The 26667-nt window shown below is 54.1% G+C and overlaps 6 protein-coding genes across 6 annotated transcripts; 1 reads left to right on the forward strand and 5 right to left on the reverse strand.

Moving 5' to 3' along the window:
- Positions 1-1228: 1228 nt before the first annotated feature.
- On the reverse strand, positions 1229-4630 carry C8A04DRAFT_13084 (Rad17 cell cycle checkpoint protein-domain-containing protein; the record flags this gene model as incomplete). The annotated part of the gene is made up of 3 exons (XM_062777575.1): positions 1229-1287; positions 1345-1635; positions 1693-4630. 3 exons carry the CDS (start codon positions 4628-4630, stop codon positions 1229-1231), a joined length of 3288 nt encoding a protein of 1095 aa, XP_062636003.1.
- Positions 4631-5583: 953 nt separating this feature from the next.
- Positions 5584-7376, reverse strand: C8A04DRAFT_13099 (lipase; the record flags this gene model as incomplete). Its single annotated transcript, XM_062777579.1, has 3 exons — positions 5584-5822; positions 5889-6712; positions 6820-7376. The coding sequence occupies 3 exons, from the start codon at positions 7374-7376 to the stop codon at positions 5584-5586; spliced, it is 1620 nt and encodes a 539-aa protein (XP_062636004.1).
- A 1113-nt stretch (positions 7377-8489) lies between these two features.
- C8A04DRAFT_38162 (Oxoglutarate and iron-dependent oxygenase degradation C-term-domain-containing protein) lies at positions 8490-10589 on the reverse strand (the record flags this gene model as incomplete). Its single annotated transcript, XM_062784138.1, has 2 exons — positions 8490-10459; positions 10526-10589. The coding sequence occupies 2 exons, from the start codon at positions 10587-10589 to the stop codon at positions 8490-8492; spliced, it is 2034 nt and encodes a 677-aa protein (XP_062636005.1).
- An 849-nt stretch (positions 10590-11438) lies between these two features.
- C8A04DRAFT_38163 (Acetamidase) lies at positions 11439-13437 on the reverse strand (the record flags this gene model as incomplete). The annotated part of the gene is made up of 5 exons (XM_062784139.1): positions 11439-11695; positions 11788-12109; positions 12176-12260; positions 12322-12631; positions 12702-13437. The coding sequence occupies 5 exons, from the start codon at positions 13435-13437 to the stop codon at positions 11439-11441; spliced, it is 1710 nt and encodes a 569-aa protein (XP_062636006.1).
- A 2194-nt stretch (positions 13438-15631) lies between these two features.
- C8A04DRAFT_38164 (ankyrin-1) lies at positions 15632-20504 on the forward strand (the record flags this gene model as incomplete). The annotated part of the gene is made up of 9 exons (XM_062784140.1): positions 15632-15642; positions 16616-16742; positions 16773-16893; positions 16955-17375; positions 17460-17696; positions 17869-18077; positions 18258-18474; positions 18939-20268; positions 20340-20504. The coding sequence occupies 9 exons, from the start codon at positions 15632-15634 to the stop codon at positions 20502-20504; spliced, it is 2838 nt and encodes a 945-aa protein (XP_062636007.1).
- A 15-nt stretch (positions 20505-20519) lies between these two features.
- Positions 20520-21830, reverse strand: C8A04DRAFT_29769 (uncharacterized protein; the record flags this gene model as incomplete). Its single annotated transcript, XM_062781123.1, has 2 exons — positions 20520-21681; positions 21742-21830. 2 exons carry the CDS (start codon positions 21828-21830, stop codon positions 20520-20522), a joined length of 1251 nt encoding a protein of 416 aa, XP_062636008.1.
- Positions 21831-26667: the final 4837 nt, after the last annotated feature.

A 26667-nucleotide genomic window follows, 5' to 3' on the forward strand; every position in this document is an offset into this window, starting at 1 on the left:
GGGTGTGCTTGATGTGCCGCCGGTGCATAAAAGACCTTCCCGAGCCGAGGTTGCAGGGGTGAGAGCAGTCGCGTGCCCCGCTCGTTACTTTACTGTGCTCCCATCTTTTGGGTTGCTGTCAAGCGTCGATGAATGCATTTGGAGGGGATGGTAGAGAATGAAGAATGGAGATGGGTTTGCACTTTCGATTGAGTGTGCTTTGAAAGTCATGTTCAGACGGGGCGAATAATTACACAGTTTTGGGCCGTGACCTGTTTCAATCAACTCAACACCATCCGTACCATACCATACCATACCGACCGTCACATCACCATCAACACCACTACCACTCCTACAACCACTCCCCCGCAAGTTCACCCAAAACCCTCTCAAACCCCCCCAAAACATCCCAAACCACCCTCAACTCCCCCTTAAACCCCCTGCCGCCCTCAGCTAAAAAACAAAAACCCATTTCGCAACCCGCCAAAAATATGATTCGAATCTGGGACACCCAGAGAGGTTGTGATTCCAAAGATTGGGGATATGGAGTATTTTAGGCCAACTCACGGTCACATCCGGTAAAAGGCAGGAAATGAGTTCGGTCTGAGCGGGCCTACTCCGTTTGGCAGGACCGGAATTGGGGGGTTATAAAGGGGCGTTTGAAAGGAAGGGTTTTGATTGGCTGGGGGTGGGGAGGGTGTGGGGAACGGGTGGGGTTGGGCTTATCGAGGGGCTTATCGCGGTGGGGCCGGGATTTGGTGGGTGGCCGTCAGGGTGCGCGGTTGGAGATTGGTTACATACACAGCAACAAGACCACACTCGAGGTTTCAGAGGAGCACTGTAGCCATTCATTCCATGGAACAGATGGGAAGTGTCTGGCCATTCAAGTTCACGTCGGAGAGAACACACACGAAGAAACCGTACCAAAAGATGCACCGAAACATATAACGTTAGAGCTGAGAGCTAAGTAGCGAATATCAAAGCCTGCCTGCGATCTATCTCACAACCTTTGATTATCCCCCCAACCCCCCACCAGACCGAACCGAACCCAAACCAAACGCCGTCCAAATCAATCACTCCCCTCTGTCCGTGGCCCATTGCTCTCAAGCAAAGCAAAAAAAAGGCTAGGTTAAACCGGCAGGGAAAATTTGCCCCAGCAATCTCAGCGACGTAATAAGGTACATTTCTCCGCTCTTCCTCTTTCTTCTCCCTATACTTCCCTTCTTTCTCCTCCCAGTAATCCCCCCCCCTAATCATCCTCAATATCATCATCACTAATCACCAAACTCTGCATCCCCCCCAACCCCCCTCCCAATCCCCCCGCCTGTTCCCCTTCATCCTCTTCATTTACCACCCCCCTCCCACTGCCACTATTCCCATTCCCACTCCCACTCCCATTCCCCCTCCCTCCCAACAACCCCCCCAACCCAACCCTCCTCACGTTCCTCTTCTTCCTCGGCGTCCCACCATCTTCATTCGGCCGATCCGTAGCCCATACCGAATCACCACCACCACTTCCTGGGTCCCGACCGCTGGCTTGTACGTTTTCATCACCGGCATCGGCTTCATCATCCTCGTCCGCCTCACTCGCGCCGAGAGCGCCGATACCCTGGAAGGAGACAATCCGGTCGAGGTCACGGGCGTGGATTGATGAGCCTAGGATTGTGGATGCGTAACTATTATTGGCGTTACTACCGTTGGCGGTGGTGGTACTGGCGGAGTTGAACAGCGAGCGTGCGGTGGGTGGGCGTGGACGGCGGGCGATGTGTGCCATGTAGGGCAGGCGTTCGAGGAGGAGTTCCTGGCGGGCTGCGCTGCCTAGGGAGAGGAGGGGGGTAGTTTGTTGCTGTTGGAGTTGAGATTGGGGTTGTTGCTGGGTGTTGAGAGGGGCGTTCTTGCGAGGAGAGCCGAATACGTTGATGGAGGTTTGTGATTTATTCCCCGCGGAGAACCCATTTGTCCCGTTCGGTACAGGTCGACGGAACGCAGTCGACCCCGACGCTGATCCCGATCCGGATGAGGTGGAAGCAGATGAGGAGGAATCCCCTTTGAGCATCCTCGTCGCCCACATATCCACCAACCCCTCCAACTCCTCCTTGCTCCGCCACAGCTTCAAATACGTCGGATAAAACATCTTGTGCGCATCCCCCGCACCACCACCGCCGCCGCCGCCGCCTCCTCGATACCCCCCACCCCCCGTCGGCGTCGGATGCGTCTTCCGCTTCACAGGAGACGGCAACGAGAACAACAACCCCCTCACCGCAACCTGAAACGCCATCTCATCCTGTCGCAGGACATGACTCCCAGAGTCCTTTCCCGCGTAGCCGCCCCCACCGTTCCCGCCTAGACTACCTTTACCACTGCCTCCGCCGAAAAAGATATCCCACGACGGGTAGAGCAGGTCGCTGTCAGAGAGGTAGTCGAGACAGCCATTGAGGTAGTCCATGGAGGAGTTGGGGTCGGCGGGGCTGGTCTGCTCGCACGAGAGCGCGTAGTTCTCGTGTAGTGCGGAGATGAAGGTATGCGTGTCGGTGCCGATCTCGCCGATGAGGGAGTCGACGGCTACTTCGGAGCGTTTCGGGCGGGCGAGGTGGGTCATGTAGCTGGGGAGGATTTCGGCGTTGGCTGCTGCGTTGGCTTCTTCGGACTCTGCGGAATTCAGTGCGCCGCCGCGTTTGTTGTAGACGACTTTGCCGACGGCGTGGAAAATGCCGAGGGTGGCCTCACGCTGCGAGACCAGCTCGAGGCTGTCCTGCTCGCCCTTGGTCAGGGCCGGCACGTCCTTGGCGCCGCGCTTAGGTTTCGTGAAAGCGATCTTGGACCCCCAGTCGGCCTCGCCATCACCCTTGAGGCAGAGGAACTCAAGCGACGAGATGGCGTTGCGGATGTCGCCGATTTCTCCCAGCCGCTGCAGGACCAAGGGCCCGGGTGTCCGCCGTCGTCCCGATTTGCGCGCTTCTTTCTGCACGATCAATTCGAGCGCCTTGCTGAGAAAAGTCGGTGCAACAGGATTAAACTCGATTACGCCCGTGCCTGGGTGTCGCAGGATCTCGGGCCCCAGCAGTCGATGAGCAGTGAAGCTATCCGCAGACGCCGACGTTGTGGTCAGCAGGGTCTCGGAGATGACCATGACGATCGGGGTGACGGGCTCAGCGTTGTAGCGCGAGCCAAACCCGGACAGCGCGGGCATGTTGGCGGCGAGGAACTGGATGATGGCGTTGCGGAACCCCGTCAGCCCGGTCGACGAGCGCATGAAGGTGTTGGGGAACTCCTCCACCAGGATCAGCCGCTTCTCCGCGGTGCTACTCCCGCTCGTTCCGCTGGCCGGTGCCGGCGGAGGTGCCGTGGGGGGCGGTGTACCCGCGTCGTCCGATTCGAAATCCAGCTGCCCAAACTTCCCGCCCCTGCCGAGAAACTCCTCAAACTGCGCAGCAGCAGACTGGTACCCATGCCCGGCCAGCCCGTACGAGTTGGCCGGGTTCCGCCACTCGAGCACCTCGCACCGCATATCCCGCGCCAGCAGCCTCACCGTCGTCGTCTTCCCGGACCCCGCGGCGCCCTTGAGAATCAGCAGTCGCTGCCTGATACGCCCGGAAAAGACATCGTCCAACCACCGCCTAACATCCTGCACTTTCCTCTTGTGCACCGCCAGCTCGTCCAAATTAACGGGCGCGAACCGCTCCGACCAGGGACGGGCGTCGTTATCGTTAATATCCACCGGCTTCGTCTTGGTCGTCGTCGTAGCCATCGTCGTAGATGAATTATTAGCAGACAGCGTCGGCCGCAGAAACCGCTGTCCCCCACTCTTAACTGAGCCCTGCGACCCAAACGACTGCGAGTTTTCGGACGCACCATCCCCATTCCCATTCCTACCCGCACTCTTTTTCCCAACCACAGACCCATTTCCATTCCCACTCCCATTCGCAGTCCCAGCCGGCGCACCAAACCGTCTCTGCGCAGCCTTAGCCCTCCCAACCAAACTCGACGCAGCCGCCGACGCCGACGACACCATCAGCGGCACGTCATCGTCATCCTCCTCTTTCTGCCCATCTCCATTCCCATTCCCATTCCCCTCCGAAATCGGATCACTAACAATCTCATCCCGTCTTCCTTTCCCATTCCCAATCCCATTATTATTATTACCCCCACTACCAATCCCATTCCCCTGCTGTGATGAACCCCCCGCCTCATCCCTAGCCAACTGCTGCGCCCGTGCCTGTTTCGAAAACAGCGTCAACAAATTCCCCGACCGTCCGCCGGCTTCGGCCGCATCTTCGGCCGCTGCTTTGCGTTTCCGCTGGGTGCCGGCGCGTGTGCGGGATTTGAGGGGGGTGTTGTTGCCGGCGGCGGTGGATGGTTTGCGGGGGCTTGGGGACGGGCTGCCTTGGGAGAAGGAGGTGGTTGTGGTTGGTCGTTTGCGGGCTGGAGTTGGGGAGAGGAGGGTTGGGTTTTTCTTGGTATTTAGGGATGATGAGGAGGGGGTTGTGGCGGTGGGTTTTGAGGGTGAATTCTGGGGTTTGGAGGGCGAGGAAAAGAGGAAGCGTTGGATGGTGTTTTTGTTTTGGGGGGTGGTCGTCTCGTTATTGTGATCATTGTCATCGGAGTCGGATTCGACAATGGCGCGCTTGCGTCGCTTGGGAGGCGGCGCCATGACGACGCTTGAGGGTCAAAAAAGTCGGTTGGCATTGGCTTTACATGGGATCGGATGCGGAATCGGCGGTTTGGGTCGGTGGCGGGTTCAATGGCGAAAGGTTGCGAGTTGATGTTCGGTCGAAGTTGGATGTTTTTTGGGGAGGCCAATGGATGCAGAAGGCTCCAGGCAGGCGGGGAGCTGAAAGGGAACCGTTGCAGGGGTAAGGCCAGCTGCAGGGATCTTGTTACAGGCGAGCCAGGGTCCGTCTGATATTAACCCTAACCCTGGAACGTCGCTCTGTACTGTGTAAGTATGGGTGTATCACAACAACTAATTAATTACTTTATCCATTGTCGGCGCTCTCTAAGATGAGAAATAGAAAAGTGGAAATGAAAAAGAAAAGCCAAAAAGCTCACTGCCCAATTTCTCCCCTAAGGTTGTGGACAGCTACGAAAATCCCGAAGAATTTTACTAATATGGTGCTCCCACCGTGAGTCAAACTCACGAAGGGGAGAAAGCGGGCACGCCCGGTGCTGCCCGCGCCCCCCCAAATGCGCCATCCGCGGTTGGGCATTTGCCGGATGGGGGAGCTGTTGGGAATTGGTAGCGGAAAGGTGGGTTATAAGGGCTGTTGGAGTTGAAAGGGAGGAAGGAACGAAAGTGGGTATAAGCCAGGCTGAGATTATCAGTATTGATCTTATCTCTTACTCAACTGCAACTTTCCTCTTTTCGTCACAGAGGGAGTTATATATCACATTTACTGTTCCCAAAATTTGGCCAACACTTTTCATCTTTTCTCTATGGCCGGATAGGATAGCTAGGGAAGACTCGAAATGTTACTAATTTCCAAGGAGACCGATTACAGTCTTTGTTCCGTCAACTAGTCTGTCGATTACTGGACAAAACAATCTTGAAATTCAACCTCAACAAAGAAGGAAACGAGAATCAGCCACAATCATCACAACACCTCATTACGCCCCATTCGCTGGGTCAAACACCAGCTTATTAACCAAATCACAACGCGCCCGCAGCGAATCCGGCAGCGTAGTCGCCTCAAACGAGTCCGTAATGTTGAACAGACGCTCATCGTCCCCATACACCGGCCACTGGGGGTCCTCGCCATGCAAGAAAGCCAGCAGCTTCGTCTGGAACGGCTCGACCAGCTGCGGGTCGCTCACGGGGGTCTGTTCGTCGTCGACGTAGAAGTAATCTGTTCCTTTGTGTTAGCTGGCTCACTCTCTTCTTAGGGGGGAAACACTTTAGATGCAAAACATACACAGCAAATCCTCCCCATGCGTCGCCGGCGGCGTCGACATAATATACCTCCTCGCCTTCCCCGGCAACCCCCTCGCCAAATTAAACGCATTACACGCAAACACCACATCCGTCGTCCAATCCCACGCCAGCTGCGATTCCAACCCAGGCGTATAATACAAATCTAACACCTCCTGCACCGTCTCATTACTCGCATTTGGCAGCGTCCGCCGTGCCAACGCCCCAAAGGCATCCGGCATGCCCTCGTCTGACGACGTCGTTTGCCCTTCGCTGGCCATTGAGCCGAGTATGAGGCCCTTCAGGTCGTGGTGGTGGACGGCTCCGCGCTGGATTAGGGCGGATGGGATGTCGGGGATGCGTGATCCGTCAGGGGCTGGGCCGAAACCGAGGATGGGGCCTAGGTTGCCGCCGCCGCCTTCGCTGGGCATTTGGTTGATCATGGCGTCGTTGAGGGCGATGAAGTCAGTCTCCGACAGGGCGCGCAGGCCGGCTAGGGAGGTGGTATTGGCTGTGTCGAGGACGAGGTCGAAGAGCTGGCGCTGGCGGGATGTGACGTTGCGGCGTTGGGGGCCGGCGGGGGAGGAGATGAAGATTTGTTGGAAGGGGAGGGGGGTGTCCAGCGTGCCGTGAGCGTCGTGGAGGACGGTGAGGTAGTAGAGGATACCCGCGCCGGCGCTCTGGCCGATGGCAGTGATGCGTTGGGGGTCGCCACCGAAGTGGTAGATGTATTTGGATGTCCATTCAGCCGCGGCGAGGCAATCGAGTAGGCCGACGTTGCCGTCGAGGTCTTCGCCTTGGGCCCAGGTGAAGCCGGAGACGCCCATTCTGTTGTTTTTATTAGTCATGATAACTCATTCAGTCACTCACTTGACTCAGGGACAACCTCCAGGACAACGAGAGAGACACAGGAAAGGGAGGGGGAAAGAGCTTACCGATAATTATTCGCAACCGCAATAAACTTCCCCCCATTGCCCTTCCCCACCGCATCAAACAACCCCATCGGATCAAAAAACGTCCCCTTACTCCCAAACGCATACGCACTCCCATGAAAATTATGCAACACCGGCACATCATCCCCCGGCTTCACCCCCTCGGGGACATACACATCCAAAAACAAGCAATCCTCCTGTCCCCACGTCGTCCCATTCAACCCTGGAAAGGGTATATACCACGGCGCCGACGAAATACACGACACATCGTTTGGCCCGCCCGGTCCGCCTGGACCGCCGGGGTTAGTGCCGTCTTGGATGTCGGGGACGTGCGGGAGGTCGGTGTTGGGGGCGCGGAAGCGGAGGTCACCTGTGGGGGACCGGGCGAAGCGGATGTTGTTGTAGATGGCTACGCGCACGCCGGAGGCGGTGGTGTTGATGGAGGTGGGGATGTGCCGGGCGTAGCCGAGGTCGATGAGGCCGGGTGGTGATGGGTCTGGATCGCAGCGGGCCTGGACTGCGAGGGTGGTGAGGAAGAGGGTGAGGAGGATTGGGAGCATTGTGTCGGTCGGGAAGGTCTCGGGAATGAGACCTGACAATGGGAGAATGAAACACGGTGACAGTGACGGTTGAGAAAGACTAACAAAGGAAAACCAAGCCTCGATCGACTTCTCTCTGGGTTACCAACTCCATATAACCTTCTAGAAACGAAACCAGAGACAACCCGCATCACCTAATCTGCCTTACGAGGCATTCATTTCAATCATTCCAACCCACGTCATATCCCCCGTAACCACCCCAGCCGGGCAAGCTTCAGCTCATCCCCAGCGTATACGAAATACGACGACAGCCCTTTGCAAAATTCGCAGAAACAAGCCTCACAATGTCGATCACTGATCAGGAGTCAAACCAACAAATCCAGACTCCCAAAAAAACACCAGGAAACGCGCAGTCCATACCCTGTTCAAGCACCGCCACAGCGAACGCGTCGGTTCACCCACATCATAGCAGAAAAGACCGTCCACACGTGGTCTAGAGTATGAAGGTTGCAGTCCTCTGTGAAAGCGAGAAAATGTACAGGGATTCCGGGACTTGGATGCATGCATCCAGCAGCGGGCCGAAAAAGGAAGCCAGAGCGCCAGCCACTCACATTACGCGCGTCACACAAGGACCGAGTAACCTCCAATTGCGTGGTTTCTCTCAACGTGGGATGGTTTTGATTCGCTTGGAGACTGCCCGGGGTTGTCTGCAGGGGATCGAGATTGAGAGTTGATGGAGTTGTCGTGTTGGGAATGGATTTCGCAAGGAAATTTTGGGGTCGAGAAGGCAAGAGCAGAGGCTATGGCTATTGGCGCTGTGCGTACCATACGAAACTGTGTATATAGTAGTGTAACCACTGATTCACGGAGATGTAATATGAGTGACGCAACACGTTGACTTGCTCAAGATCCTATGCTTGGGTAGTGTACAGTGCAAGGGCGACGCTGTCACATGTGTTTGATGTTGAGAAGCCGACTTTTACATACCTTTCCGCAACCGCAGTGGTTGGCGCAAGTCTATTCCCCCCTTAACTCGCCCAGCGTGCATATGTCGTCTGACTAAGAACGTAGTTACTCGTTGGCAAATGGGGTAAGAAGACGATAACTCGGACAGTATATCCACCCACGCGGCCCCTAATCCGACTCACTCTCCTCACTACTGGAGAACCCATTAAACTCCTCCTCCGAAGAATCACTCACCACCCCAACCGCCATCCCATCCTCATCCGGATCCTCATCCTGCTCTTCAATCTCAAACGTCCCACTAACATCCCAGCGATCCCCCTTAGCGTTGGCACTGACATATTTCACAAACCGCAGGGTCCCACTGTCGCGCAGGACGATGGACATCTTGTTCCACGCGGCGGCCTGGAAGAAGAGGATGTTGTTGTCGTCGTCGTCGGCGCTGCTTTTGTAGATGGCTGCGTCTTCGGTGCCGTCGTCGTCGCCCGCCATGTACACTTCGTGACCGCCGACTTCTTCTTCTTCTTCTCCGTCGTCCATATCGACGTCTTGGTCGGCAGCCTTGGCATTGGCTTTGCCTTTGGACTTGTTGGGGCTGCTGTCGGCTTGGCCCTTGCCTTTGCTTTTGCCATTCGCGGTGGCGGCCTTCCGGCTGGGTTTGGTGTTGGGGATGTCTCCGTCCTCTGACGATCCTTCCCCTTCTTCTTCCTCGTCGTCATCCTCCTCGATGCCTCCCCAGCCGTCTGTTGGGGTGAATCCGAGATTTACTTCCAGCCTCGGCTTGCCGTCGTGCCCTGTGGCGAGGGTGTAATCATGTCCGTGACGGAACCGCCGAGCTAGCAGGTCGTGACTCTCGATCCTGGAGCGAGTAGCCATCTGTAGCCAGAGACGGAACTGACGTGATGGTAACAGGACTTCTAGCAGCTCCTTCAGGGGTGAAGGCTCGAGCTTCTTCTGGCCAGGCTGGAGGTACATGTAACGGTGTTTGTGTGGCGGACGGGCGACTTTCCAGGCGCCCTTTTCGATCTCCGCGCTGTTGTTTGGTAGCGTCTTGGCTTCTTGCGACTCGACGTAGGCGCGCAGTTTCTCGGCAAACTTAGGGTGCAGAATATCTGGCAAGGTGATGCTGAACTCCTCCTCGAAATGATCGGCGACCCGCTCGACGGTATCTGGCGCAAGGTATGTCGGCGTGATGTATTTGAGCAAGAACTCTAGATCCGACTCATCCAACGGAAACTCGTCACTGTCCTCATCCTCCTCCTCATCTTCCCCCTCAACCGTAACGGGCTTCGCTTGCGGCTGGTCGTGCTGGTCTGGGTTACCCTGCAGCTGCATCAACCCGCTCTTCTGCGCCGCCTTCTCCTCCGCCCCTTCCACATACCCATCCTCACCAAGCTGCGGGATATGGAACCACCCGCTGATGGCCATGCGGATGCGCCCGCCGTTCTTCTCCAGCTCCTCCTTGGTCGCGGCATGGTAGACCTCCTCCACGTCATGAAATGACTCCCCCGGCTGCACGGCAAAGAACGACAGCTGATTCCAAGCGGGCGGAATCACCTTGACAACATCCGGCAGCGGCGTCTTGGCCACCTCACCGTCTTTCCCCTTGCGATCCACCACGGGGAATAGACGCAATGCGCCGCCCCATTCGGGCTGCCACGGCGTGTCCGGATCAGTCAAGTACAAAATGTAGCTGACCTTGCGCGACCCGATGACATCGTCGTGACAAAGCAAATAGCAGCCGGGAGTGTAGACGTTGATGGCCATATCGGTCTTGCGCCCACTCAGGGGCCCGCAGCGGGTGATGTGCGACACATAGTCGCGGAAGGTCTGGGAGTAGAGGGCGTCGCGCAGGGCCAGCAGCGAGGGGAGCTTGGCGAGGGCTTCGTCGTCGAGGCCGTCGAGGTTGGCGAGGTCGCCGCTCTGGTGGATCTTGTAGATGTCGGTTTCTTTCGGGGTGAAGTGGACGTTGGTTTTGATCTCGGAGCGGACGTTGCGCAGCAGGGTGTCGTTGACTAGGCCGGTGATGACGCCGTGCTTGTAGGGGGTGGACGAGGCGTATTGAGAGGTGTGCTTGTCGAGGACGGTCTTGTCGAAGAGACCGGTGCGGAACCGGGCTTTGGCGTCTTTGTCGCTGAGCGCTGGTGGGAGTTAGCTCATGCGCCAGAGTTGCGCCGAGGTAGTGGGTGGAGGAAAAAGTTAGGTACCATCTTTGGATCGCTTTTTGGTCGGCTTTCTGCCGTCCACGGGGCCGTCTGCCTTTCTTTTCATCTTTGTCTGCCGAGTCGAGGGTATTTTTGTGCAAGAAATGGAGTTTCGGTCTAAACGCAAGAAGAGAAAGGAAGGAACAGCCTCGAAATGGGCTGATATCGAAGTGAAATAACGCCGTGCTCAGGGCATGGCGGAAAGTCGTCCGAGGTTGTGGGGCCCGAAACTTTTTCTCCCCACCATCCGATGGAATCCCTGTCTCGTCCCCTGGCCCCTGCTTTCCTCACCCCACCAACGAGAAGTTTACCTTGAACGGCTTCTAGTGTTCCATGGAACTGCATGCAGCTCTCGATTCGCTGACCCAAGTAGTGTACGATGGAGCTGCCATGGCATGCCGTTGCATGAAGCTCGAAGCGCCTGCTTCCTGTCGCTCAGCGGCGCATCTGCAAGCTAGTGTTAGGGGCGCCTATTCTGCGGTTGCGTCTCAATTGTGGGAGATTTCGCATTCATGCCATGCTCTTATCGTTCGACGTCGGCGCAATGTCTTCTTAATTGGCGCTATTAGGGCGGTTCTAGTCGCTGTTGGCTTTCAACTCTTGGATATTGGCTGATATTTCAAGACCTTGAAACACCCTAAGCTCAGTTTCAGCTGCAGCTGCATAGTGCCACATACATGATTGTTAGGAAGCCAAAGAGGATATATACACATCCGAAGTTAAGGTCGCCAGTGCAGGATCGGTGTCGCTTAAACTATAATGTCAAACATACTACACGTATCGCTATATCTGGAAACGGCAGCCTTCCCAATTAGGTATAGTCTAAAGACTATACTGGTCGAATACCGCACGAAATATGTCGGGATTCTTCTACCTCCGTTGCCAGGCTCCAGAGATACTAGTATAACGCATCTAGTTATCTATGTGCTTTCAGGGCCGCAGTGACAATCTGTGCGATGCCGAGTATCTTCTCCTCTTCAAACTTCCTAGCGACAAGCTGCACACCAACTGGCGCCCCGTCGTAGATCTCCGGATCATATGCCTCCGAGTTCTTCTTGTCAAGGCCGTTCAATGGTTGATACGAAGGATCGACCACGTCAATATCCTTGTTTGCCTTGGTGACAGGAATGACGGCAACACTATAGTTCAAGAGGTTTATAACCTCTGTGTATGCTGGGATCTCAGTTTCGTCAGCCGGGATTACCTTCAGGAGTGCAGGCTATGCCAGCGAGCAGAAAAGCAAAGACGTAGTGTACGAGACGTACCGGTGTGGTAGTATTTCCCTGGAATCACTGCAGCATGGGGTGCCACCGGCATAATCACCGCGTCGACAATCTGCCCGTCATTCGAAGTAGAGTTCCAGTAGTCAGAGTAAGCCGCTTCGTACTCCAGGCCTTGGAGAGTGAGATCTTGGGTTTCGAGAAGACTAAGAGGGGGTCGCAGCTGAAAAGCTTCCTGGAGATCGGGGATCAGGGGTTCGCCGGAGAGGTTAAGGTGACTATGGATGTCATGAGCCCCATCGGCTTTGAGGAAGGACACGTGGACTCGCTTGGCCGTCGCTTGAAGGGGAGGTTCCCAGTCGACCACCTAATGTAAGTATCATGTTAGTCCCTACCAAGTTCGCTTGCATGTTGACTTGTATAAGGTAAGCACCCTGTGTCCGGCTTCTCGAAGCGCATTCACCACTGTGTGAAGCCCCCTGAGGACAGGGGGGTGAGGCCCGACCTTTTTGTCAGTCCTGAGGGTTTCTAGGTTAGCGCTTTTGTTGGACATTACCAACGGCGACACACAAAACGTACCAGAGTACACCTAACTTCAGCGGTAGATATGGTTCCCTTGCCCTGCCGTTTGCATCAGCTCGCTCCCGAACCAAAGAGAGCTCGTCTTCGCGGAAGGGGATTGGCACGACAGCTGGGTCACTAATCCACGGCTTTCTTGATAGTGTCGAGCGTAGTGCAAGCTCTAGCCCACCGATTGAGGTGCTGAGGAAGCCAACGGTTGAGCGATATGTGTTTTGACCCGGATTAGTGTTGGCGACCTGGCGATACGAAAGCCGCTCAGGAGTTGGCTTTAGAGAGAAGATGCCATTGAATGCGGCTGGAATACGCACTGCGATAGATATAGGTCAGCAACACACTATTCAGCTCTACAGGACTCCGTTTGAGGTGACCATACGTACCAGAGCCACCAATGTCAGTCCCAACGCCAAGAGTACTGCCACGGAGAGCTTGCAGTGCGCCCTCTCCGCCAGAAGAGCCTCCGCAAGATAAGTTTTGGTTATGAGGGTTCAACGTCTGGCCGATAATGTTGTTCTTGGTCTCGCCGAGCAAAAGAGTCTGTGGGAGGCTGGTTTTGCAGTACAAGACAGCGCCAAGAGAAAGGAGCTCAGTGATGATTTGACTCTCGACTTGATGGGCTTGGCTGGGATCCTTGATCCCCAAATTGGAGCCGATCCACCCGACATATCCCATGGAAGTGTCGACACCCTTCACGTGGAACTGATCCTTGAGGCTGATGGGAAGGCCATGCAACGGCCCGACCGTCTTGCCATTCTCGGCGAAATAAGCGTCGAGCTGTTTGGCTCGCTCAAGTGCCTGTTCGAAGAAAACCTCGTGGAGGCAGTTGTTGATCTGGTGAGCGACAGCGGCAGTTTTGCAAAAAGCCGTCGTGACTTCTACTGCTGTAAGCTTCGCACTGCCAATCGCTCGCGTCAGCTCGAGGGAGTCTTGGGAGATGATTTCAATGTCTCGAGATTGAAGAAAACGATGGATGAAAGCGCCAGTGAGATCGCGTTGCCCCTTGGCCTCGTCGAGTTGTGCGGGGTCTAGTCGCCATGCCTGAGGTATCCGTGCCAGCGTGCTGGCTCTTTTAGCTGCCGCACGAGCTTCCCAGGGTACTACTGCAGGGACCCTCATTTCGGAACTTTTGGAGTTTGGCACGGCCCGGATGTGCTTCGAAGCAAGGCCTAGCGGCGCGACTTGTGCTCATGGAGATCGGATGAAGGCAACTGAAGGAGATTGAGGAATTAACAAGGCAATGCCAGGCTCTTGGTATTTTGGCGGGTAAAGGTCAGATACCCATGCATTCTGTTCGGGAGGCCAGAGGTCGCTCCAGTCAGTGTATTTCTTGGGAAGTTCTACAGTGCATCCACACTGTGCAACCAAGTAATACCCGCTTTGGAGTCTTGAGGCACGACACACTGCATGATCCGCCCGAATATTATCTGGTTTGGTCGAACTCCCCAATGGGGGCGTTTTAAGGTCTTGTCTGCGCCTTGAGGAATACAAAGAGATTGCCCTGTTTTTTTCTTGAAAATTCATGGCTGCAACTCTGCCGTGGCCGATTGTCATTCATGACCACAAAATTACTGTGGCCAAAACGGCTACCACTTAAGTAGGTAGCAACACAAACGCGAAGCGCCATTTAACTAAGCCTACTGCTATAAGAAAAGCCAGAGTCTGGTGTTGTAAACACAAGATTCTCCAACGTGTTCAGCCAAAATCAAAACATACCTTCAACATTCACCATTCTCAAACCCTACTTCACAGGCCAGATGTATCTCATCATCGTCTCAAGTGGCTTTACAACCTGGTTATGCACTGCTCCTATACACCTGATGTCGTTCAAGTCCATGACCAAATGTCCAAAATTTCCACAAATGCACCGATTTGTGATGTCGTGCAAGGTGACGCCAGCCTCGTCTATCGTTTCTTTCTGCCACACAAGAGCTGCGGTGAAGTTGGTGAACATTTTCTCGTTCCCCTGGTTGTCGCAATGTTCCGCATAGAATGAGCGAGACTCCATTGTCACTCCGAACCACAACTCCATGATGATAATCCCCAGGTATAGCAGGGAGTTGGGGGGGGTCAACACGGCTCTCTTCCCGCACCGCTGCCTGATTTTGACCAGGTAGTGAGTGCTGATTGCATAGTAAGAAGGGATTTTCGGCCATTATTTCGCCATTCTTCCGCTGGAAGAAATAGATGTCCAGTTTGCTCAGATACCCAGGTAGCCAAGGGGTAGAATGAAGCTCTAGCAGCGCATACGCTAGCGTGAGAGCAATAGACATTCGCTGGCGGCGGGTCAAGGTAGGCAAGCTCTTTGCCCCCTCGGCCACAGACGCGGCCTTTGGGGAGAGGATGGTCTTGAGGCTGACGACGTGATCAATTTCAGCAAAGGTGAAGGAGAATTCCGGGTTCGCGTTTATGATGTGAAGAGAGCCAGAACCGTCATTCAGGTATCCAACAAATATATCTTTGCGCGGCCTTTTGATGAGCTGGCAAAGGTCGTCGATGGGATGCAGTGCACCAGCGAGCGAGGATTTGAGATCTCGAGAATAGGTAGTCGGGGCACTAGTCAACGGGCCTTGGGAAACCTGGGAATTGAGCTTCGGCGAAGTGATAGATGTTTGGCATGTTGACACCGACGCAGCGGAAAACAGTGGGCTCCCGCTGTCCCACGATGATTGCGTGATGATGCTTTGAGTTTCTTTGCAATTTGGTTCCAGGAAAGTCGGGCTAGCCATACTTTCCAAGCTCCGAACAGGAACCATGGCCGTATCGAAGCTGTACCAGGCATCCGTCTCTTGCAACACCGTTTTGAGTGTAGCCCACGAGCGACCACACGCAGGAAAGGAAACCCGCAGGGTTCGGATAGGGGGAGCCGGTTTGGCTCGCTTCGCCATGACGAGCTTGAAGGAGTGCGGAACGTTGCAATCGCAGGAAAAGCCCCTGATAATGGCGCGGTGGAGACTTGACGCTTGCTCGCGCGTCTGTTCAAAGGCCAGGCTGGTGGTTGGTCGACGAGACTGTCTGGCAGGCTCAAGGCCCTCAGAGCCTCCGAACATCTTTCCCACTCGGTCGATTTGCCGACCAAGGTCGAGAATTTGGTCCCGCCATTTCTTCATGCGGATTGTAAAGTAAACTTTCCGCAACTGCTTCTGGATTCGATGGCCCATCTGGGAAGTTTGGTTGGCGACGGCAGAATCATCCTAGAGCAGCCTGTCAGTCAGTATAACAAGGCCATGGCAAGCTGGAGTGGTCTCTAACAGTTGAGTCAATCGCCTCAAAGCGTTTGGCCAAACTGGAAAGGTTGTTGTAGATGTCCAACATGGACGATTCGTAGCTCTCAAACTCCCTCACGCCGGACAGTGTGGTCTTGAGTCTCTCCATTAGGTCCGTTTGCTTCCATGCATCGCCTGTAGGGTTCTCCATCATCTCTTTGAGTTCATACTCGGAATCAACAACAGAGGCAAGGGTCCTTTCAACTTGCTAACGAAAAATAATCTGCTGGCGATTGAGTTCATTGACAAGGTAGGTGAATTCGCGGCGGAAACTAGTGAGGTCCCGAAGCGTGTCGTAGCCTTCTTGGTAACGCTCAAGCATCTTTATGACAAGGGGGAAAACGGCCAAAGCCACGCCTGCAATCTCGAATCCAGACATACTGACAAGATGGAGCGCGGCAAAGGCGCCCAGTGATGGCGATGGAAAGCGATGGATTTGTGTTCACTCCCTCCAAGGTCAATGTGTGGCCGCAGTTGCTGAGGGTTATTGTATGCAACGGCGAGCACACCAGGAAAGAGCGAGGGAAGCTACACACCATCAATGACAACGGAGGGACGGAGGGAAGTGCAGGAACTTCAGAGCCTGATGTTAGGGGCCAAGAAGGAGGCGGTTGCCTCCAAATAACCAGGACACGACGAGCCGGGCACTGGGCGTTCTCGTCTCGCATATCGTCACAGATACAACCCATTTGGTTGGCCCAGGAACGCGCCCGTGCCGTTGGAGGCGGTCGCACGACATGCAAAATTGCATCAAATTACGCACTGTGCTGCCGTGTACCTACGGTACCTCCCTGACCTACCTCACACCTCAATGTTCTTGCCAGTAGCGCCCATGCCACCGCGATGCACGCAATCACCTGATTTCGGGTGCGATCGCGGGGTTTTCTCCCCAATGACGGTTGGGAGTTGAGGACGTCGCGCACTCACACGGCCGTGACTCTATTTCCAAGCTTCCTATCACTTGAGGTTCTCGCACCCCTTACGTAGAAGAGTATCAGCGATTAAAAAACTCCCCTCAAGATGAGCTCCAGCGCGGCGCCCATTATGGTGGAAGCCTCGAAGAATAGACGTCACCTTCGAGACCTCATCAGCGAGATAACGACCAAAGTCGATCTGGGGAAAATATCGACCGAAGTGGAGGCCGATCCAAAATACTTGGTGGAGTGCCTGGATCGTTTCAACATCTAGACGGGAAGTTTGGGCGTCTTCCAAAAGGGCGAGGCGTCGCTCGACGCGCGTCTGTCGAATCACTACCTCGCACGGGAGGTCATTCGTCTCTTGAAGCAGCTTGATGTCTTCACATCCGACTGTAAGTTTAAAGCTATCGACTGCCCGAATTATTGTGCAGATACATTGCTCATCTTTTTTAGTGCGGGATATCATTGATGGCAAGCGACCACAATCCACTTGGACCAGAGGCTCGTTGCAAATGTTACGTGGCGAGTTTGGCGATGACGACCTATGGAGTGATGACGAGGATAGCGAAGGCGGCATTTTGAAGCCTGAGACGGGACAAAGCGACGAGCGGGGCGGCGAAGACCTAACCGAAACTCTCACAGAGTCTCGAGACCTCTGCCTTTCCATCAACGAGTCGGTCACCAGCTTACTTCGCCTTTCTATTCAAATTCACCAGTCTTCACGATGTAACAAGTTCCAGAAGTCATCCAGGGCCACTCGCTACGACGTCAGCAATGATATCAATCATGTCAAAGACTTCTTCCCTCACTTGGACATCACGCACAACACCGCCTTGGCCACCAGACTCGGGAAGGCGAACGCTCAGAGACGCCAGTGACTGTGGTACCGCCGTCAACACAGGGAGAAGCTCTCGGTGGATTTATCAGCGTCTACCGGTGCAGATCTGCCGTTGCCCAGTTATCTGGCGGGAAATCGCAGAGCTACCGGTGCCGATGACGAAACTGAGTCCATTGCACTATTCTCAGCAGATCTGCAGCCGTCAGAATCGAACCTGGCACCAAGCGTCATGAGTGGCACAAGAGCCAGCACTTTCAGATCTCGAATCACGGCTGAGAATGTCGTCACCCCGTCTGTTGGCCCTGCGAACACGCTATTTGGGCGGTCCTCAGGGGCAACAGTAGAGGAACAGAAGCTGTTGATCCCAGAACCACCTCACGACCTCGTCTTGGGTCAGCCATACGCTTGCCGCTACTGCTGCAACGTCATAGAGATTTCAGGTAGATATGCCTGGCAGTACGTAATCCCTTCTCCTATTCGAAACCCGGAGACTGCGGTGCAGTTCAAATACTAATCGCGGAAACCGTAGGAGGCATGTTCATGCAGACTTGTCTTCATACACTTGTCTTGATGGCGGCTGTGACGAAATGTTCTTCGAATCTCGGACCAAATGGTGGGCCCACGAGATGCAAGCCCATCGAAAATCATGGGCTTGTGGGATATGCACCTCGGCATTACCGAGCTTGGCGGCCATGAAGGATCATCTTCGAACTGACCATAGAGATCAAGTAGATGAAGGTCAGGTCAACGACATTTCCTATCGTTTTGGCAGACCAGCTACCAAGTTCAACGCCTCCGAATGCCCCCTATGCGATTACGCGCTCATTCTGCGCCAACGCGGTTACTCGGACCACGATATCAGCAATGTTTCGGCCGACAAGTTTGGACGACACCTCGCCCGCCACCTTGAGTAAATAGCCTTGCTTGTCCTTCCGAATTCGGACCTTATCGAAGAAGATGATGGAAAATCCATTGGGGGAGACCGGGAAGCAGAGAGCGACTCGGACGAAGATGACAACCAGTTGATCCAAGAGGTATCCGAACCGGATCTGATCCAAAAGCTATGCGAGCTCGCCGAGATACAACGACCTGTCGACCCTTCAAAGCTTCCAGTCTCTCCGGACCTTGCCATGAGGTGGCAACCGCCGCAGGACTTCGCCCCTTGAGGCGTTCGACTCAGAGGACCCAGACTACCTTCCTGTCCGGCAAGAGCCTATCTACGGCGGCGACCTTCACACCCCAGGTTGGGCCCGTGGCCTTGGGGAGAAGAAAGAGGGGTTTTGCGCTCGCTGCCCAGTATCACACTGGGTTAACATCCCGGATGGCAGTTATCGGTTCCACCTGACCTACTTTCACGGTGTACCCGATTCAGGGGTCCCCCTTCCCCAACCATCCACAATACGCCCACTTCACCAACAACCTGGCACCTGGCAAGGATTCTGCGACGTCTGCAATGAGTGGAAGACCTTGAAGAAGACGAAGCGAGGCCGGAATTGGTACCGTCACTGGCTAACTGTAAGACCCGTTGCATACATGTACATATATTTCCCAGGCCAGGCTGACGATATGACAGGACCATGGCGACATCGTCAAGCACAGAACCGAGGCTGTACGGAATGGCGCGAACCCAGAGACACTCCAGTTGAGGAACATGGCGCAAGGCCATGGCGAGAGTGAGGATCAGGCCCCCTTGCTTCACGACCCGGAAACCCTGGCTGCCGAGTTGCAAAGACAACCGGAGCGTTTGCAAAATGCAAGCTTTATTACTAGACAGCTGGCATACCTTGTCAGACATGACATGGTCACAACGGCTGAATATCTCAGTCAGCAGTTGATAGACGCAACCTCTAAACAGCAACTCATCACTCTGATGAACACACGGCTAGATTCAGGGAGCACGCTGCTCATGGTCTCAGCCTCTCAAGGGTTAGAGCGAGTGGTAGACCTCCTTCTCGATTCCGGCGCGGACCCAAATCTGGTGGGCGGAGTCGATGATGGAACAGCCCTTGATAAGGCGACTGATGCCGGCTACTTCACGATCGCTGAAAAGCTTTTGGCCAAGGGAGCTGACCCTTCCATCTCTCAGGTCTTCAAAAAGGTCATATCGAACGAGCGCGAATATGCAGGCGAAAACCTCGGGGTCACTATCGGCGAACCTGGTGCTTCGGGTTCCTCACCCAGAATCAACGCGAGTAATCTTGGGCCACTTGGTCGCGCTGCCTTTGATGGGGACGTCGAGTCTGTGGGTAGGCTTCTTGGGGACGGCTCAGGCCCTTCTCTCTGCGATATCGAGGAGGGCGCCGGAAGTGGGAGCTCTCCGCTCCTCCTTGCCTCGTCACAAAGCCATTTTGACGTGATGGATTTATTGCTCGACAGGGGTGCAAACATCAACACAACATCCAAGCACGGTTGGACGCCGTTGATGCTCGCTTCCAAGAGGATGGACATGGCTGCAGTTAAATACTTGATCGAGCATGGTGCAGATGTCAACCATCTATCGCCAGACCGGTGGACTGCCCTCGCTGAGGCGGCAAATAATGGCTCCAAAATCATCATGCAGCTGCTGCTGGAAGCAGGCGCCGACCCGGAGATCCGCGCTCAATCTGACTGGGCACTCCTGATGCATGCCGCTTACGGAGGAGATCTTGAGGCAGTCAATCTTCTCTTGGACGCTGGTGCTTCCTTTGAGGAGATATCGGCTCGAGATGCGTCCGTCATGCTTTTGGCCTCTGCTGCAGGAGCACCAAAGGTTGTCCGGCACCTCCTTGACGCTGGATGCTCACCTGACTCAAACTGGTCGAAAGCGCCTGAGCAGGAAGCCAGCTTTGAGAGTCCGGGTGCAGATGAGTCCGCTGCGTCTCTTAAACTACAAGAACGTATAGAGCGGGTATACAAGGTCGGCTGGACTCCCTTGATGGTCGCTTGTCAGGTTGGGAAACTAGAAACTAGCCTATTAATAGCTATAGTATTAATCTTCTTTATTAAGAAAGGGGATAATAGATAGAGGTTTTATTCGTTGAAATGCTTCTATATGCAGGAGCCAACACCGAGCCTAGAAGCCCAATGTTCAAAACGGCGCTTGAGATTGCTAGGGAGAATGGCAGAAGTGAGGTCGCAGAGGTCCTGGAGAACTGGCTGACGAAGGGATCGGTCGCGGTGTCATAGAACAGAAATTGTGAATCATCTTGGGCAATTGGCAGTTCCGCTTATCTTGCGGCCCTGGTTGTAGTCGGCCAATCTGAGTTCCTCACTGGACCACCTTTTGTATGCGCCCATGAACAGGATGTTTCGGAAGGACTGGGTTTGCTTCGAGTAGAGGGCGTCCTTCTCGGTAGTCGGAGTGAACGCAACGCCAGCTGTGCCGGGGGGGTCGCCAACGGCCGCATTATTCGTGGCACCAAATGCCGTCCTTGTCGTGCTGCCGCCACTGAAAAGGCCGCCACTGAAGGGGCCACCACCGGAAGTGTTACCAGTGGCCGTACCTTCCTCTTTTTCTGGCTCGGGCATCGGTTTGGGTCTGGCAGGCAGCTCCTCGATGTTGGGTTCCTTGGCGACAGTACCCTTCTCCTTCCTCTTGGTGCTGATTGCGGCCCAGTCGTTATCGACAGTGTCTAGGCTGGGCTCGGCCCGGTTTACAGACTCCTCTACCTTAGGCTCTCCTACGACTGCCGAGATTTTCTTCTTGTCCTTCTTATTCTTCTTAGTCGTTGCGCATCTCTCACATTCATCATCCTCTAGCTGGGAGGGGTCGGTTGTGATGGAGGCGTCCTTGACCATCTCGCGATAGACCTCTAAGGCGCCTCTGAGGAGGGTCTTCGCAGTGGGGATATCGTCTTTGAATTCATTTTCGGATGATATATGTATCTCGGGCTTTAGCTGTGCTGCAGAGTCCTCGAATGCGGTCTTGATAATCGCCTTCATGTAAGTTGGAAACCAGGTGTCCTCGTCGGTCGACGAGGGGTACGCCTCATTAACGACGTCAACGATTGTAAGGGCATCTGCCCCCTTGCTGAGGAGGGAGATCTGCTCTTTGGCTAGCTCCTCTAGGCCATCGAGTTCATACTTGCGTGCGGTGGCGTAGACCTCGAAGCCCGTCTTCAGCTTGGCAATCGTCTCCTCGCGACCAGTTGTAGGACCTATCCACTTCAGCGTGTGGTAGGTGTCAGTGTAGAGGTAGTGGACGAGAACGTGGCCTGCACTCCGCGAGATGTGCTTTAGGGGGGGAGACTGGGAAGTGTCAAGAAGGGCTAGCTTCGGATTTCGTTGAAGGAGGGCCCGGTGGACGCTGAGGTAGTCGCCCTGTTTGAACTGGAGATCAACCATAGGCGCCGAACTGAAGGGACTTGGGCAGGACACTTGTCAGTTTGAGCTTCCCAATTATTGTTGCTCTATAATAACTTACGATTTATCGAAGCAAGCATCCTCTATTTCGTCAGCACCTGTAGGCGTGCCCTCCCCCGTCGTGCTCTTCAAGTTCTTTTTTGGGTTCATTCTCTGGTAGTACCTGTCGTTGGTAAAATTGGGGGATACCAGCGTTAGGTTTGTTGGTAGAGCAAATGACTAGTGGATGCCTTTGGGGCTTCGGTTGTGGGAGCAAAAACAGGAGATCGGGCCCTCGCGGGCCCTCGAAAACCTTCGGAGCGAGCCTTACAGTTCGGCGATTCGGCTTAGGTTGAGGCCTGAAAGTGTGGCGTCCGTGGCTGAGTTGAGGCGCGTATCATTGAGAGGCGGGAGATGAGTGTGGCGCGTATGGACAGGGGGCATTTGTGGCGTTATAACCTGTGAATTAAGGCTGTAGGGTGAGAGAGGGTGGGGAAAAAGAAGGCTTTCGTTTCTCAAGGCACATTTCGCATGGATCGTCTGGTGGTCTGAGTTTACGAAGGAGGGCGCCGAAGAGAACCTTTCGTTCCTCGAGGCATTGCCGCGGTTCCTTGGTAAACGTCGCGTTCGTAATGTCGACTCGAGACTCCGCTGCTGGCGAAAACGGTAATTACGCCGTGCCAGACAAGGTCAGGAACAATCTCGAGCGTTCTGTACTTAGCATGGAGTCGCCGCTCTGGATTCTGGCGTGGAATGTGTAGCCCCGGCTTTCGCTTTCGTCTTCTCGTTGTAGCTTCCGCTCCTTTGTAGGAATCCGAACGTCTTTTATTGCCTCTCAGAGGCGGCCTGTTCTCCCCGAGATGGATTCGTTGGAGTGATGTTGTCATTGAAGATACGGGAGAACATATTAAATCGAGGACTAGGTCCATTGCGGTACGTTCGTCTCGATAACTATAGGGTCGTATATTAGTGCCCAGCTTTAAAAGACGATGGGAGAAGGGCTTTAATGAATCCTTTGGATTATCTGCCGATCCGAGATTGTGGCGCCAACCCAGGCTGGCGGTCAGTGATCCGTGAACCCGGAATGTAGGCGACGTATCACCGTGCCACGGGGAACCCGGAATCTCACTATACCAGCGGTCGCTATGCCATCGGCCGCCGTAGAAGTGCCGCCGCCCGTTTCAACGAGTCATCATTCCATGTGGCGGCCTATACAACAGCGCCGAAATACCGCCTTGTGGATCAGTCGACCCTTATGACCATTAGCGGGTTCCACTTCTTTATAAGCCGTGCTAATAATGTGAAAGTTCTATAATCGAGCACCAGGAATAAACCCGGCCTTCCTCTTTCCTAGAAGATGGATATCGACACTGATCAGGTTAAAGATGAGAGGGTAATCAGAGCACAACGACTTGCACATGAGCTCGCTCAACATATGACAATAGAGCTTTTCGCTTTGGACTGTGCCAGCATCCGGGATAACTGGGTATCCTTACTTTCTCAAACTACATTTCCCCTCGAGACTTCAAGCCGAGATTCACACTACACTCTCGCATTCCAAGCTGTCGAAAAGGTCATCTCCACAACACATGGCGTCTCTCAGTGGCTTGCATATATACAGTTAATACGACTCTTCAATACCTTGAGAGAAACAATTAGAAAGGAGAGAGCGTATGCGATATATGGTCGGAAGCGAGGTATCAGCGACAATAGTATCGCTCACCATTTACCAGAATGCTCTGGAGGGCAAGTTACAACGATGCACGATACTAGAGCGCCGGCGGATTGGCAAACGCTGGATACTATTCTCGAAGCCCTCACCACTCCTCCTTCTCCTTTGTTCACCATATACGGAGACCATTATGTAGGTTTTAACTCCTTAAAGCAAGATATTATTATAGCTAACTATTTAAGCAACAACTTTGGACGAGTTGATAATTCTGTTATAGAGTTGGTTGGAGAGCGGATCTGGCTCAGTTATCCATCTCATTTTGTTCGGCTTTGTATTCGGCTTACACAAGGGGCAGAGGAGGCTGCTGTCTCTGGTGCCAGCAACTTCCAAAAGCTCTGGGGTATTATACGGCACAAAGAGAATTTTCGGTCAGACTAAGAGGTTCCGTGTAAGGCCCAGTGGGACATGCAGGCAGCACTATCAGCCAGCTAGAGAACTTGGCCATAGGATACAGGCTGAGGTACAAGGATTGATCGCGCAAGGGCGCTGACGGCCAACAGCGTCCATGGGCAACTACGAAGGTTGGCAACCAATGTAGACCACACGAAGGTGTGAATGTATGAGGCAGGACCAACTACTACACAGTTATTGTTCTAATAGACTCTAAGAGTTCTCTAGAGTTGATACCTCCTTGAGCTGTCCCAAGATTTAACAGGCCGTAGAAATAGGATATTCAGAAGCGAAATCTCCCAGGACTACTTCGTCCCAGGACCCGTGAGCGTCCTATGACTAACTAGCTGTTCTACAACAGCGCCAGTCCTAGGACATCTTGTTTCCAGGACGCAGTCAGTCCTAGGACTCACTAGTTGTCTTAGGACATGTTTATTCCTAGGATTCTGTGCTCCTAGGACCCTGCTCGTCTTGGGACAACAAGCTAGTCCTAGGATATCCCTTAAAGCATGTAACGAGAAGAGAGAACCATAATGACAATTACATCTTTATGCAGACTGCGAGGGCGGCGGGCCTTCGTCTCCGTTGTCCGCTGACAGGCTGGTTGCCATTCAGACTGAAACACATCACGGTTGGTTCTTGGTACGCGTGCCGTTTGTTGTTGTTGACCCAAGACCTTGAAGGCACTGCTGGTGTGAAATGGGCCTCGGTTCCCATTGGCTGGGAGAGAATAGAGCTCCAGACAGGCCTGTTTGCCCACTTGCCCACCACAGCCTCCTCTTCGTGGCATCATTATCACCAAGTGTTGCAAACGAGGTCGTCGGCCTCCCGCATTCGCAGACCGCCCCGCCTACGTTTGATTTCTCGCCCGCGTTCGTCGCCCACAACGGCTACTAAGCAGCCATTGCGCCCATCTTCTACCTCTTTCACAAACTTCAACTTCAACCAACTCACTCAACACCTCTCAATACAACAACACTCACCCCCCCACCCCCAGACCCCTAGTTTACCTACACTTAAGCCCATCACTCGTAACACCAGGTTCTTCCACCTGTTGTTGTTGTTGTCGTCGTCACACAAACAGATCACCCAACAGCCTATACGATGCCTCAGTATCTTTGTTATCTGTCCGGCCTAAGGCGGTCTCTGTTGGGCACAGCACCGTCAGTCACTCAGACACGCCCATTCTCTTCCCAGACATGCAAGAGGGGCCAGAACCCAACAATCGACTTTCCCACGATCGAAGCGAAGTGGCAGGCGAAGTGGGACAATCGAGAGGATCGTATTCCGCAAGACGCATCTGTCTGTCACAATCCACCTCTATTGTCGCCATTCTATCTCCCACATCTTCGTAAACCGACGACGATTCTGGAGACCTTGCAGTGGCATTACGGCAGAGCAGGTGCCCGCTTCACGGACAGGAAACGCGCAGTGTTGGATTCAGTTCTCGAGCTTTCGCTGTCCAAATCCACCGAACGCGATGCATATATCCAGAGCTTCGGCGCAGATATTGTCCGAACCTTCCTGGTGTTCCGCAACCCGGCATTTGAAGGCGATGAGATCTACAAAGAAGAACTTGAACGGACTCGGAATTGGCTCGGGTCGGTCTGGGAAGCTGTTTTATCGGCCCACGGCTCCTACATAAGTACCCAAAGTTGCCCAGCTTGCCCCAACGTCCCGGAGGCTCTGTATGAGCCTAACCTCGGCAGTTGGCTTGATTATATCAACAACGAGCATTTCCAATGGGTCCAAGTTCCTCCAGAAGAACCCGAAAGACCAAGCCCTTCGGCAGACTGGAACGAATATCATCTTTGGTTCACCACTCAAAAAGCAATCCATGCTTATACAACACCGATCACTCGCCGGAATAGCCTTCCAGCTATAAGAACACGGCTTGTACGGCTAACGAAGGCTATCTCGGACTACGGCGAAGCCGACCTTGTGTCCTGCGATATGCATTACTACTCCGCTTGCGTCTTACTCTCTCTACTTGCGCCCTCAGCGCCAGCCTTTGCGGAGGAATGCTGGGTCCTCTTACATTATGGAGGCGAACAGGGCATGGATGGCGAGAGCGAAGAAAGAGATGGCTTCGACGAAGACATCATACGGGAAGCTATAAAAGAGACTGAGGATCTTTTGGAGCGACGTCATCTCCCAAGACAGGGTCGACCTGATACGCTAAAGTCGATTTTCGACCAGCCCTTCCCGGTTGTTAAGGAACGCCTCACCTTGCAAAAAAAGGACTCTTCTGGCTAAACCATGCCAGGAGCGACGCAAAGAACCCCTTCGATCCTGCGGCAAACGTACTCCTCTACTGCATTTGCGCATGGCTGCCGAAAGGGTGCCCTTTCCTCCTCTTTTCTGCTGTCGCTTCGGACCAGTCTGTCCCATTCGCACGGTCGCCCGCCTTTCAGCAGGACTACGGCGCTCGGATTCGATTCTCAATCTCTATCCCCGGGCCGCCAATTTTTTTTTTTTTTGTTGGTCAGACAAGGATGTCTAATGGCGGCGCAACATACCTTAGGCATAAACGCCGAAACTTCACCCCCCAATGTAAATAGATTACCCAGTCTATAAGCCGCTGCTCTTGGCCCACCTCACTAGTTACAAAGACAGACACCAGTTAAGCGAATTCCTTACTGCACCTCGCTGGTTAAGTCCTCTTTTTGCCTTGGAATAACATCTACCAAGGGAACAGCCGGTTTTGGCTGTCCAATGCTAACCCCTGAGTTATTGGCAGGACACATCCTACAGGCATCCTCAGGACAGAGGAGCCAACAGGAAGCCTAGTCCGTCAATCATACTACCTGAAACTTAGTTAAGTGATGAGGCGATAAGAAGGATGCTTTGTGTGAAGTTGGTTGCGTGCCTGCTACCTGAAGCTGA

Source organism: Dichotomopilus funicola (assembly GCF_033296635.1).
Source record: "Dichotomopilus funicola strain CBS 141.50 unplaced genomic scaffold C8A04scaffold_42, whole genome shotgun sequence".
In the NCBI taxonomy this organism is placed as follows: Eukaryota; Fungi; Ascomycota; class Sordariomycetes; order Sordariales; family Chaetomiaceae; genus Dichotomopilus; species Dichotomopilus funicola.